The sequence below is a fragment of the Adiantum capillus-veneris genome, chromosome 14 (genome assembly GCF_014529385.1).
Source record: "Adiantum capillus-veneris isolate H3 chromosome 14, ASM1452938v2, whole genome shotgun sequence".
NCBI classification, from domain to species: domain Eukaryota; kingdom Viridiplantae; phylum Streptophyta; class Polypodiopsida; order Polypodiales; family Pteridaceae; genus Adiantum; species Adiantum capillus-veneris.
Genome location: NC_140944.1, coordinates 28936886 through 28950892, shown reverse-complemented (window position 1 = coordinate 28950892; position 14007 = coordinate 28936886). Strand labels below are relative to the sequence as shown.

The 14007-nt window shown below is 40.4% G+C and overlaps 2 protein-coding genes across 3 annotated transcripts in view; one reads left to right on the top strand and one right to left on the bottom strand.

The window, feature by feature from the left end:
- Positions 1–1726, top strand: part of LOC147442148 (glucan endo-1,3-beta-D-glucosidase-like) — a 1758-nt gene extending 32 nt beyond the window's left edge. Inside the window, exons 1-4 of one of the 2 annotated variants that reach the window (XM_086528436.1) lie at positions 1–145; positions 277–311; positions 566–827; positions 1359–1726. The exon at positions 1–145 is cut by the window's left edge and continues 32 nt beyond it. In XM_086528436.1, the coding sequence (XP_086384562.1) occupies positions 79–145; positions 277–311; positions 566–827; positions 1359–1390 (396 nt within the window). In that variant the 5' untranslated portion in view covers positions 1–78 and the 3' untranslated portion in view covers positions 1391–1726. Of the gene's footprint in view, positions 146–276; positions 312–559; positions 828–1358 lie in introns of both variants that reach the window. The other variant, XM_086528435.1, reaches the window with a different exon arrangement.
- Positions 1727–13377: 11651 nt separating this feature from the next.
- Positions 13378–14007, bottom strand: part of LOC147442147 (polyadenylate-binding protein 2-like) — a 48067-nt gene continuing 47437 nt past the window's right edge. Inside the window, exon 9 of the mRNA XM_086528434.1 lies at positions 13378–13878. Within this exon, the coding sequence (XP_086384560.1) occupies positions 13645–13878 (234 nt within the window). The 3' untranslated portion in view covers positions 13378–13644. The remainder of the gene's footprint in view (positions 13879–14007) is intronic.

The following is a 14007-nucleotide window of genomic DNA, read 5'->3' as shown; positions in this document are numbered from 1 at the left end:
GAAGCGAAGCCTACGTGCCTGCCGTTCTAAAGGGCCCTTCACACACTCACCCACGTGAGTTCATTCGTTGGCAGTACAATGGCGTTCCCTGCTTCTGTGCTTCTACCCGGCTTGCTCTGCTCCTTCTTCCTTGCATTTGTCTCTGGTAAGCTCATCGCCCATCTCCTTGCTCTCTCTCTCTCTCTCTCTCTCTCTCTCTCTCTCTCTCTCGGAATAGTTTCCTATGACGTTAATATACTCTTCTTCTTCTTCTAACATTCTCCATGTTCTCTTCAGGTTACTCAACCGACATACACACACAAGGTGCGGATGTAAGTAGCTAGACTCAACAGCATGCATTTGAAGTTCACAGACACATACACACACAAGTACGTGCACACACACACACACACACCTCCTTGGACATACAAATTACAGTGTCATGGTGTTTTCCATGAAAATATATATTCTGTGTATGCTACTTCATGTGTGTGTGTATGTGTGTGTGCGTGTGTGTTTGCACTTCACGCACACATAGTAATTACCGCAATGATGTGCTCAATTTGTCATGTAATTGTAGAAACAGCAGCCTCAAGGTGGAGGCCAGAAGCTATGGTGTGTTGCCAATCCTTCAGTTCCTGAATCGGAGCTTACAAAGAACCTCAACTTTGCGTGCGGCGAGGGCGGTGCAAATTGCAAACAGCTAGAACCAGGGGGTGCATGCTATGAGCCGAAATCGCTCATCTCGCACGCCTCATATGCCATGAACCTCTATTACCAAGCGCAGGGCCGCAACTATTGGAACTGCTACTTCCACAACACAGGCCTTGTTGTCTTCACAGACCCTAGTAAGTAGTTCCCTCATCTCTTATACATTTTGGCTGCCATGCAAAGAGGTAACTTCAGCATAGATACACTCTTCATGAGTTGTGTAGCTGGGTAGAGATAATTACAGCATACCCACAACAAGTTTTTGATTCACATTTTCCAATGTGAAAAAGGAGGTACTTTTCCACTATAGGAATTTGACATCGTGAGCTTTTGCTTGGGAGGGAGTGCATGCCTAGCTCCATGTGGTTGGGTGCGGTCGGCTCAACAAGCAACCCGATATATAACAAAAGTTGTTGGTAATCCCTGCCCCCAACCGTACCTAGCTAGGCAGGCATGCACTCCCTCCCTCACAACAGCTCATGATGTTGTCGTAGTCTGCAATATGGGAATCATAGTGAGAATGTGCTCAAAACTTATTGTGACTATAATGCTGATAAACCAACTGAAACGATGGGTCGGGTTTCAATTTCAGATAAACTTTTCTTATGTTTGGCAGGTTATGATGGGTCTGGTTTCAATTTTAGATTAACTTTTCATATGTTTTGCAGGTTATGGTAAATGTACTTATCCTGCCCAGTAATATCCCCATCTCAAAGTCATGTGGATCGAGTTGAGTCGGCACTATCATCCCCGCTAAACATTAAGCGCCTTAGACGTGATGCTTGATACAGTCTTCTTTGTAAGAATAGCTTTTGGAGGATTTCTACTCATCTTCTTTCAGCAGCACGGTGCTACTACAACCCCTCAACCCCTGTACTATTTATTTAGTGCATCAAAGAATTCCCCTTAGATCTCTAGAGTCTGTCTTCTCTTGGAAATGAGAACAAGTAGACTTTTTTGTGATGAGCACAAACCCCCTAGCATATTCTTCTATCTTTGAAGTGTACTGAAATATATGACGTTTCCTTTTGGCCTACTCCTATTTTAGCTTTTTGGCATGCAGCTTTAAACAATGACTTTATGTATGTGTGTGTGTGTGTGTGTGTGTGTGTATATGTATAACTTTTTCCCTCTCTTTATGTCTTTGTAGTAGTAGGCCATTTCATTTGTCTTTGAATTAACCAAGACGAGATAATGTTAGTCACCCATATTCAAAAGCATACTAAATCGCATGTTGTAGCCATAGAGATGGGATAAAGGATGGAACATGTTATAGCCATAGAGATCATTGATCCTTGAAACCCGGACCCTTTCACGTCTCTATGTTGTAGCCATAGAGATGGGATAAAGAATGGGACATGTTATATCCATAGAGATCATTGATCGTTGAGACCCGGACCCTATCCCTAGCTTCAAAGACGTGCTCTCTACCAACATCATTATGGTATCCTAGGACCAGAGTGAGCCCTTGACATAGCTATTGATCTTGGTAAACTGAGGTGAAAGAATTTGAGTCGGGACGATCTATGATGCTATGCAATTCAATCTGGGATATAACATGCATGCGGGCCCTTGTTCCCAATTGAACAACCCTCCTTGAAACTACCCAAGTTAGGACTATGACTTCAACCATCAAGTTATCACACATTCCTTCAAGTTTGGTCATTTTTTAAGTTTTTAAAGCAAAATGACATGAAATACATCACATCAAGTTCACAAAGGGCAATGCACAAAGCTCGCAAAGTGCAGTTCAAGTATAAGGTAGCACATGTTGAGATCTCATTGGTTTATGAGTTGACACCGTCATAGCACGATGTGTTCTGTGTCGAGCTACAACCACCTCTTTTTGGGCATAGATAGTGATGAGACCTCTAAGCGAACCATGCCATAAGTAGTGAAGTTGGAATAATGGCAATGCTCTCCAAAACATTGTCATTTTGAAAGCTAACATGTGCATGTATGAGCATAGACACAGGTGCGTCCTATGATATCTCTAAATATTTAATGATGTGTTACATTTCTTTTTTCCAATATCTTTTATTGTCTATTTTAAAAATAAAGAAATAAGAAAATGAGATTTGTTACCATATTTTATGGTAGTGCATGTTTAGCACATTGATGTATGTTTATGGCACATGAGCCCTCAAGTAGACACATGGTGTGTCCTATGTTATCTCTACAATATATAATGATGTGTTACATTTCTTTTTTTCAATATCTTTCATTGTCTATTTTAAAAATGAAGAATAAGAAAACGAGATCTGTTACCATAAATTCCATATTTTATGGTAGTGCATGTTTAGCACACCAATGTATGTTTATGGCACATAAGCCATCATGTAGACATAAAAACAAAACATTGTCATTTCGAAAGCTAGCACATGCCTGTATGATCATAGAGTCTTGGTGCATCATATATTATCTCTACAATATATAATGGTGTATTAGAGTTATTTTTCCCAATATCTTTCACCGTCATTTTTATAAATAAAGAAGAGAGAGAGAGAGAGAAAGAGAGCACCACTTGGAGCTGACTCGCAGTGTTGGAGAAAAATGTGTCTTAGCTTAATATCATGCCGTGTTCGTTTCAAAAATGACGTTTAAGGCCAAGCGCAAAAGGAGAAATCTAGCCCCAAAATAGAGAAAAAAATAGTATTTTTTTAAAAAAAAACCTAATTTTTATAATTTTTTCTTTTGACAAATTCAAGAAAAGGAATTTGTATGTTTGGGAAAGTGATTTTCCCCAAACACTGGAGCTGAGTGTAAAGAGATAGAAATAGCAGAGGTTAGGGTGCCCGTACACACACACACACACACACACACACACACACACACACACACACATATATATATATATATATATATATATATATATATAGAGAGAGAGAGAGAGAGAGAGAGAGAGAGAGAGAGAGAGAGGGAGAAGGGAGTCCTCACCATCCGCAAGCGAACAAGTTGGACAGATTCAAGCTGGCGAAATCCAAGGTGGGAGCTAGCAACTCGTGTGTAGCGAAGGCGAGCGACAAAGGCGGAATGCAAGCGGTGAACGGCAACCCTTCGGCTATAATTGAAGGTTTTCACACTAAAACTTCCTTTCAATTTTGTGTGTGCCATCACTTTGAGAGGTGTGTGTGTGTGTGTGTGCACGCTATCACCTTAAGGTGTTCTCACCTTCAAAATGAGAATTTCGAAATTGGAATTTTTTAGAGAAAAAAATATCCAATTTCGTTCGCCTCCTCCTGACTCTGTGTGTGTGTGTGTGTGTGTGTGTGTGTGTGTGTGTGTGTGTGTGTGTGTGTGTGTGTGTGTGTGTGTGTGTGTGTGTGTGTGTGAGAGAGAGAGAGAGAGAGCACCACTTGGAGCTAACTCGTAGTGTTTGAGAAAAATGTCTCAGCTTAATATCATGCCGTGTTCGTTTCAAAAATGACGGTTAAGGGCAAGCGCAAAAGGAAAAATCCAGCCCCAAAATAGAGAAAAAATAGTTTTTCAGAAAACCTGAATTTTTTATTTTACCTCTTGACAAATTCAAGAAAAGAAATTTGTATGCTTGGGAAAGTGATTTTTCCCAAACACTGGAGCTGAGTGTAAAGAGATAGAAACAACAGAGGTTAGGGTGCCCGTACATACACACACACACACACACACACACAGAGGGAGAGAGGGAGAAGGGAGTCCTTACCATTTGCAAGCAAACAAGTTGGACAGATTCAAGCCAGCGAAATCCAAGGTGGGAGCTAGCAACTCGTGCGTGGCGAAGGCAAGTGACAAAGGTGGAAGGGAGTGTATTGCAAGTGGTGAACGGCAACCCTTCGGCTATTATTGAAGGTTTTCACAATAAAATTTCCTTTCAAATTTGTGTGTGCTATCACTTTGATGTGTGTGTGTGCGCGCGCTATCACCTTGAGGTATTCTCACCTTCAAAATAAGAATTTCAAAATTGAAATTTTTAGAGAAAAAAAATATCAAAGTTTGTTAGGAAATGTGTTAGATACAATGCTTTTTTCCCCAAAACATGGGCGACGAAGGGCACAGCAAAGGCGAACCCTCTGCTATATATTCAAAGAAATTTGCATTAAATTCCTTTGAGTTTCATGGGTGCTATCACTTTGAAGTGAAATTTAGAGATTAAAAATTTTTCTTTGGATTTACTGTGCTATCACCTTGAGGTATTTTTACCTTCAAAATGGGAATTTCAAAATTAGAGTTTTTAGAGAAAAATATCAAAAAAAATTAGGTGGGATCACACTAAACGTGTTTTTTAGAGCGCTCTCATAGACAATGCTTTCCAAAACACGGGCGACAAAGAACACAACAAAGGTCAGTCCTCCACTGTATTTGAAGAATCTATACCTATATATAATGTAGCTTAAATTTTTCAAGCCCAAAGAAGCCCTCCATGTGTGGAGCCCTCCCCGAATTGCATGGTCACCAGCTTTTTTTTGCATAACTCACTGTTGGATTGTCCCGCCTGCCACAGTGTCGCGTCAAGGGTAATCAAGCTATAGATTGATGCAAAGTGAGGACTCCTATTCGTGCATCCTAGATGAACATATGCATGGTGATATTATTACCAAGGGTAATTCTTTATTCCACATGTATGTGAGTGTAGTCCATTATTGAAAGCACAAAATCCTTGGTGCGCCTCCCATCCACAATGTCATCTCTTGGAATGCATTGTCTAACAAGTATGTCCATCAACGGTGGGGATAAAGAAGCAAGAATGTGACATGGGCAGGAAAATTCTAAATGATTGTTAGTGATTGTGCTTAGCATTGATTTTTTCAACATGTATGCCGAATTTGAGGCACTTTTGAAAGAAATTTTGACAATCTTGCTATCCAAGTTTTCTCCTATCACAGTCACCTTTTCTTGCACATGTAGAAACATGTAAGAAGTTGATTTTTAGCATAGAAATTCATGCTAATGTGTTTATGTATCTTTTGCAAAAAAGAAAACGTAGTGTTTGACTTGCTATACCAAGATAGTGGGTCACTTCAAAAGGAGTCATGCTTCGGGAACTACGCTAAGAGGTTGATGCAAAGTGAGGAATATTGAAATGCGTGGATCACATACTAGCTTAGGTTGTCGTAAGGCAAGTGGTACATACTTTCAAAAGCTCAAGTTTTTATGTTTTTAATGGAGAATGCTATCTCTTGAACTACATTGATAGCAAGATATGCCCAACAAGGGCAAGACCGGGAAGCTCAAGGTATTTTTCAAGTGATTGTGGAACTTGAGCTTCTGTTCAAAGGTGATCACATATGCTTCCATTCTTAAGGGTGTGGCAACATGCAAGGCATTGATGTGAGAAAACATTTCCATGATGAGATTGTTATTTAAGCCTATTGAAAAAAGGTATCATGTCCAACATGCATGCCATTTTGAAACCACAATGAGTTTTTGACAGACTCCTAATGTGGCATGCCGCTTTTAGGTTTCATTGATTATAGGATATGTTGGACAAAAGCAAGACCTAAGCTATTTTATTGAATGTGAGGACATGGCTTCTCTCAAAATACAATCACCTATGCTTGAGTATTCAATGCACATTGCATCATGCAAGACAATGAGGTGGGAAAACAAATCAATGATGGGATGGTTGGTTAGGGGCTATTGAAAAAAGAACCAACATTTTTGGAAATGCTTTGGTCCAATATTTATGCTGAGTGTGGTTTGTTTAGCATGAAGACATTTGTTAATGCTTCTCTTCTTCGTCCGGAGAAAGCAGTTGATAGGGTTGTTTTTTGAGAGTTTCTAGAGGTTATCTCTTTCATTTTTCTACATAAGCTGCGACTAGAGTGATTCTCTTCTTTGTCTGGAGGAAGCAGATGATATGGTTTTCTTTTGAGAATTTCTAGATGTTATCTCTTCCATTCTCCTACATTAGATATGACTAGAATTCCAAATGGAAAACTCTATTAAAAATAGAAGGATCATAAGATCTTCTACATAAGATATTATCTCTTCCATTCTTCTACTTCACTTATGCGCTTGAGTATTTAATGCACATTGCATCATGCAAGACAATGAGGTGGGCAAACAAATCAATGATGGGATGGTTAGTTAGGGGCTATTGAAAGAAAAACCAGCATTTTTAGAAATGCTTTGGGCCAATATTTATGCCGAGTGTGGTTTGTTGAGCATGAAGACATTTTTGAAGGCTTTATTAGAGCTTAGTAGGAGGCAATTAGAGTTGGTCCTTGCTTCTTCTTGGCCACATCAACGCGCGGGTCACATACTAGTTTACCTTATTATTGGGGCCCTTTCATAATATATAAGCCATTTGCGAGTAGCGAGTATCGACTAGAAGAACATAAAAAAATGGCCTGATTGAGACTTACCCTAAATGTTATTTAGATTTTATTTGTTTTCTCTCACATAGCCTTATGTAGACCATAATGAACTTTCACATTGTTTTTTTGAGACTCCATAAGGCCATCGTAAAAGGGTTACATTTTGGGTGCGATTGTGGACCATTGGTTTAGAGATGTGTTGGGTTAGGATACTTTCAATGTTTTCACTGATGATTGAGACTTACCTTAAATGTTATTTTGGTTTTAAAGCATTAAATGGATATTTTTATTTCATCTTAATTCTAGTAAGTTCTATACTACATACATACACACACACATATATATTAATTAGTTTTATATATATATATATATATATATATATATAATGAGCAAACCATGATAAAGAGAAGAAAAACCGGTTCAATGATGTCAAAACTTAGCTCAAAAATCCTACAAATTTCAAAAGATTTACTAGTATGTTTGGTTTGCTTCTTTGCGAGGAGGACACTCGATGGCTTAATAAAAGAGACATTCTTGAATAGTGCTTCACCTTATATAATTCTACTTAACATCAACCTAAATATTTTATTGCTTTCTTATTGTTTTAGAAAGCCTTAGTGATCTTTTCACTTGTTTTATTAGCATACCACTCAAGTTGACAATTCATTAAATTAAAAGAGCATTTTTTGCCAAATCTTTGCCTTCTCAAATGCTTTGTCTAAAAGCATTGGTACGCACAAAGGAAGACGATAATAGCTCCTTGTCGTGGGAATTAGCTTCAATCTTGATTCCACAAGTAAACTAAAAGCATTAGTTTCCAAGACCTTCAAATGTACCTAGATGCTATTATTTTTATTAAATTTAAGTCGGATTTGCCTATTGAAGATTTTATACTATAACCATAATTTGATGTTTATCGTTACGTTTAGCCTTTTATATATGCTTAACTATCTAAATATTCTTAGAAGGAATTAAGCTTAAAGATATCGCCTTTGATTGGGAGGGAATGGGTGTATAATAACTAAGATTCCCTTCAAGGGTGTCATCAACGTGCATATAAAAATTACGAGAAAACATAGGAGAATTATCTATAATTGCTTGGCAAGCTATAAGTAGGGATCGCTTATTTACAAGGGCTATCTTATATTTGCAAAGAAAGAACATTACTGGAAATAACTAGAGAAATTATTTTGGGACATACGAAGAAATTGCCATGTAGAGGGGTGAAGATGAGAGCAAAGGTGTTGATTGTAAAATTGGATACAAGGTCAGGGTTGCTCTTTTTTTTATCCCACCACAAAAAACTACGTGAAAACACAAAGTAATCTCACTCACTGAACTTACAAGTAGGGTGGTACCCTTTTTCTTTTAAGGTGAATCTTCTCGAGATACTTTTCTCACCGATGTGAAATACTCCTTACTTATTATATTAAGGATTATCTACACGATTAACGTTTAAAAAAGAAAGATTGTGAAGCAATAAAGAAGAGGTTGGCTCTATTTTATTAATCATTCCATTCCAGGCTTATTACATGGGTTGTTTCAAGTAATGGAACAGGATTACCGGAGCAAGATCAGAGAATGAATGGAAATGATGAGTGGTGTTGGTGAGGAGGTTGACAAGGAGCTTTTCATGAAGGAAAACTCTCGTTCATCGTGTGTTCCTTTGAGTGCTTCTGGGTAGGCTATTCATAGCCTCGATCATGATGCAGAGGGTCACCTCTGGGGTGGCCTTCAAGAGATACGAAGCGGGTGCTCTGTTGGCTTCTTCGCTGGCCGATTTACACCATCCGATGATGCGTCCACCTAGGTGAAACATGTGACCTCTCCCTCCAATAGACTCCCGTGGAGTCCATTGCAAGGAAAGGTGACGTGTGCCGCCTATGTGGACGTATCGTCCAATGGCATAAATCAGCTACCAAAGTAGCCAACAAAGCACCCATTTCATATCTCTTGAAAGCCATCCCAGAGGTCCCAGAGGTGAGCCTCCACATCACGATCGAGGCCAGAAGCATTGAGTGGAGCATGTGATGAACCAACATTTTCCTTCACATGAAGCTCCTTGTCAACCTCCTCACAAACACCACTCATCATCCCCATTCACTCTTTGATCTTTCTCCAGTAATCATGTTCAACTGCCAGAAACAACTTATGTAATAAGCATGCAATGACATGATTAATAAAACAGAATCAGTTGCTTTTTTATCGCTTCACAGTCTTTTTTTCTCAGACGCTACTCATGTAGATAATTCTTAATATAATAAGAAGGAGGTATTTTACACCGGTGAGGAAATGCTGGAGATGATGAGCTTCCAAAATCATCATGAACAAGAGAGAGACAAACGACGTGAGAAGGATAGAGTGGATCAAGACGAGACGGACAAAAACAGAGTTCTAATATTAGCCTTGCTACTTCCTTCACCAGTTATTGAAGAGCCACCTCCTCGTAAATTCCCTTCACCATAGTTGGAGGCCACCGTGTCGTCTCTCCCAATGGGAGAGCCTCCCTTGCGTCCACAAGAGGCATTGTCCTTTGCCGCAAACAGCATGCCACAAACAACCCTTAGGCCAAAATCATAAAATCGAAGCCCGACCCGGGGAGAGAGAGAGAGAGAGAGAGAGAGAGAGCAACTGTTCTGGGTGCAGACATCCGCGTCGGAGAGAGGGAGAGAGAGAGAGAGAGAGAGAGAGAGGGGAAGAAGAGGAGGATTGTTTTAAAGTCGTAGGAAACTATCCCAAGAGACCTTAAAGACGAGGTGAGTTGAACTCAAGACTTGTTATTCAAAAGAGAGAGAGAGAGAGAGAAGGCCTTGCTGCGCTCCGAAACAGAGGCAGAGAAGACAGAAGAGCACACCTTGCCTCCCGTCGTGAACTCACGAGAGAGAGAGAGAGAGATGTGCAGGAGAGACTGTCGATCACAGAGTCCCCTACTTTTAAGCATATAATGAGCACACTTCTCTTTACATTGCATGACGAGACCGACACTCTTTCTTGATCGTTGCCGAGCATCTCCTTGGATTCCCTGTTTATTAACATTTTGTGAAAATGTGAGCACATATTCATGTCCTTTTAATGTTACACACTAACTCTCTAGTTTTTTTACACTTTTTGCTCAAGCTATAGATGGTGTAACAAAAAGTAAATCTAATAATACAAAGGCCCTTGATGCATCCCATGAAGGTGGTTGTGAAGCTAGAGCATGAAGATTTGTTCTTGTGAGGTGTATAGCAACCGTTTGTCTGACCTAAAATATGGCTTGTGAAGTGCTTCTATCAATGGAAGCAAGTTAGACCAACCCATCTAGAAAAGAAGTGTAGCACAATGTCTTCAGCCATTTTCAATTCTTCTTTGGAACCAGCCCAAGCTTTAAAAGATAAATTCTTACAATGGTCTATAGCCTCAGAAGGACTATGATTCAGCAAAGACACGCAAAAAACACCTCAATGAATTTTCGTTTGCAGCCAATGTCAGGGCAGCATATGTGTCACTACACACACTCCTTTGCATCATAAGCAAAGTGAATCACATGTGGTTAAAGACCCGAAGCATCCCTTACTTTCTAAATCTATCAAGGTAATGACGAGGGGGGCAATGCATCCTAGTCGTACATTTACTGCACTTTACTGTGCAAAATACAGTGGGTGTCCATTGAATGCACGCCATCTCAACATACGGAATGTCAAGGGACACCATCAACTTGCACACCAATCATTGCTTGGCACATCAAGGTCTGAAATTGCTCATGTTGTCGACACTTAGCACTCAAATCCATGAGGCTGTGAAATCCCCTCAACCTTGACGCTCAAGAATGGTCTGTGAGTGACCATTCCTCCATAATCATTGCTCCCACCATGGCTCCTGGCTCCCTGCCGATCGCCATGCAATCGCAATGATTACGGTGAATGATCAGTGACGGGCCGTTTCCTACTCCATCTTCCCAATTTTCCTGTTGGTTCGAGATACGTTCATGTTGAAAACCCATGCTAGAACATGATATGAACATAAGTCAATATTGCACCACCTGTTGCATGCATCACACTATACTCAAAAATTAGCTTGCCACTGCATGTCCTCATCATTTTCCAAAGTGCTTACATTTGGAACTGCCAGTGTTGCAACTTTATCACTGGAAGTTGCCAACCTCACAGAAACTTGTGCAACCTTTTAAAGGCCTGTGAGCTGGACAGATTTTCATGTTCTACATGTACGGAGTTTTCATAGAAGTTTCCCTACTTGATGCAAGAAAAGATACACGACTTCGCCTCTTTCAAATCGATAGCATGTGTACTACTACTGCTAAGTGATTGAAAAACACAAATCAGCAAAGTGAGAATTGTTGTTTAACTTTCAAAAACGTGTCTTTCTTGGCCATGGTGGGTGTAAGTAGCATTCCAATTGTCACTCGTGGATTCCAACATAAGGCGTCACAAGTTGTGTCCTCTCACAAGTTGTGTCCTCATAATCTAAGACACTGCAGTTTTAGTTTTTTCGAATCGGGGTTTGTCCAAAAAAACCTCTTATACACAAGGGAAGGTGATTTCTCATGATAAAGGTCTTGAAAAAAAAAAAGGTCTATTTGTAGGTCTTATGCAAATATTTCTAATAAGGCATTCCTATTGGAACCAACAGCAACTATTAGACAACAGTTATGGTATGTTTCAAAAAAAGTAGTTTCTTTTTTCAGTATGAAGTAGAACCATTCAACACTCTTGGTATGTTTCCCAAAGCTTCATCACTTAGACAGATTTTGCCACAGAGCACAGTTGATCAGCTGCAATCTAGAGTGATTGACATGAAGAGGACGAATGCTGAGATTGACAATAGGACTAGAGGGCCCTACCATGAAGCCACCTACATTGCCAATTCCAGAGGTTCTACGAGGACGAGGGATGTACAGCTTGGTGAGATTGCTCCTACACTAGAGACGAGCACTGAGCCACTAGAGATTGATAGAGTGCCAGATTCCATAGCTATTATTGATGATCCCCTTGCACCTATCATAGAGGTAGATGTCCCACCAGAGCCTATACATGAGGAGATAGCCGATGCACATGACCATGAGAGTGTTGACATTACTACAAAGCCTTTAGAGACCGAGAAACCTATAGAGACAGATGCCTGCATAGCGACACCTACTCATGAGCATTCACCACCAGATTCATTGATGATTGAGCACACAGACCCCCCATGCGAGACACGGACAGATGAGGTATTTAGAGACCATGATTGTCACCCCCCGAGTGTAGACGTCACACATCAGGATCCAAGGACCCCTTTGACGAGAGTGACTTCTACTATTGTACTTGAGATACCCCGAGAGGTAGAGCCTACATTAGAGGATGTTCCCACTAGGAGTAGTCCCACCCATGAGCCACCTAGGACATATCAAGCCTATAGCTCCTCATCGAGAGCTTATGATAGGACTACTAGACATGTTCATGTGCCTCGCAGGATGACACATGTTAGACCTTTAGCTAGTGACGACATGCCAATTTGGATTGAGAGCCACAACACACATGATGGACCATCACATGGTTGGCTCACATCTAGGCAACCACTAGAGGCACAAGGATTCTATATAGGACATAGACAAATTTCGGTTCTAAGACCACAGACCATTGCACATCCTCCTAGATCTACAACAGTTTCTTTGACCACAGCTATGCCACAGATATCTAGACCATTCTCACGACCATTAGAGAGACCTACTACACGCCGAGGACATACACAAGCTAGATATCTAAAATACTTTTATAGCATTAAGTAGAAGCATGAAACACAATGCACTTTCGCAAGTATTCACCTTTCAAGCAACAAATTTTAATATAACTTAAAAGGTTAAATCCAAGCAAGAACAAACCACTCCCGCCATGAACCAACAATACTGGAAAATGCCAAAGTTGAGACATGCCAAAGCATTTCCCTACAAATCGGAAATAACTCGCTCAAGATGATTGGATGAACAGATGAACGAGGATGACACAAGACCGATACGTAGGAGCATTGACATTTGGCAAGTAGCTAACAATGACGCCGCAAAGCAATCTTTTCAAGGCTGGTGGTAAATAGAGCATGGTAACGGGTGAGAATTGGCCGCTGTGCTTGTTGGAGTTCATGCTTGCATATTGATGTAAGCCCACAACTCCGAGTAATCGCATAAAATGCATGGTGTCCAAAGAAATTTTGACATTCTCACCCCACTTATCCCCTTGCACAATACAATCCTAGGAGGAACTCACATGATTTTTGTGAATTGAGGAATAACCGTAGCATCGCTGGAACACCCACACATTATTACCATTAAGCTCCAAACCATAGCATCGCAGGAACACCCAACATTGTTACAATTAAGCTCCAAACCTATTTGGCAAATAGGTAGTTGACTCTGGCTTGGTAACTTCAACATTGTAGTCTACTCAAAATTGGTACTACAAACAAGCAGATTGTCAATTTGCTAGCTAATTTCTAGGTTCTTATTCTGCATAAGGGAAAAAATAAATCGTGGTCTACAATTCACTAGAAAAATAGAGAGTTAAAAATGTCTGGGCAAAATGTAACCTCAGGCAAGAAAGCTTTAAATACCGAAATGTGCTGGAGCTTGCTCAGGTAAAATCAAGAAAGCCAAAAAGGAGGGAGATATCTCGAGCACACAAGCCTTAATTTAAGACGTGCGAGCATCGTTTAGAGATAAAGCACCAAGCTGGTCTGTGGGCAGCGCAGGTTGGGCATGCTGCAGCACTTCCATAGCCTCCCTTACTTTGGCTTTTAGGGCCTCTGGCGACTCGAGCAAATGTAGCACCTCGGTCTGGTCCATCTCCAAAAGCATTCCGGTAACTTTTCCCGCATGATCGTGCTCAATTTGGTCGACTAATGGGTAAAGCTGCTCTCCCAACATCTGAAACAAAGCAATTGAAAATAAACATCAAATTTGACGAAGCACGAGAGGCCCTCAAGGCTGAAACAAGCTAAAATAATTGTGCAATGCTACGAAGTTTCAACAGAGGTCAGCGGATACATGCGCACA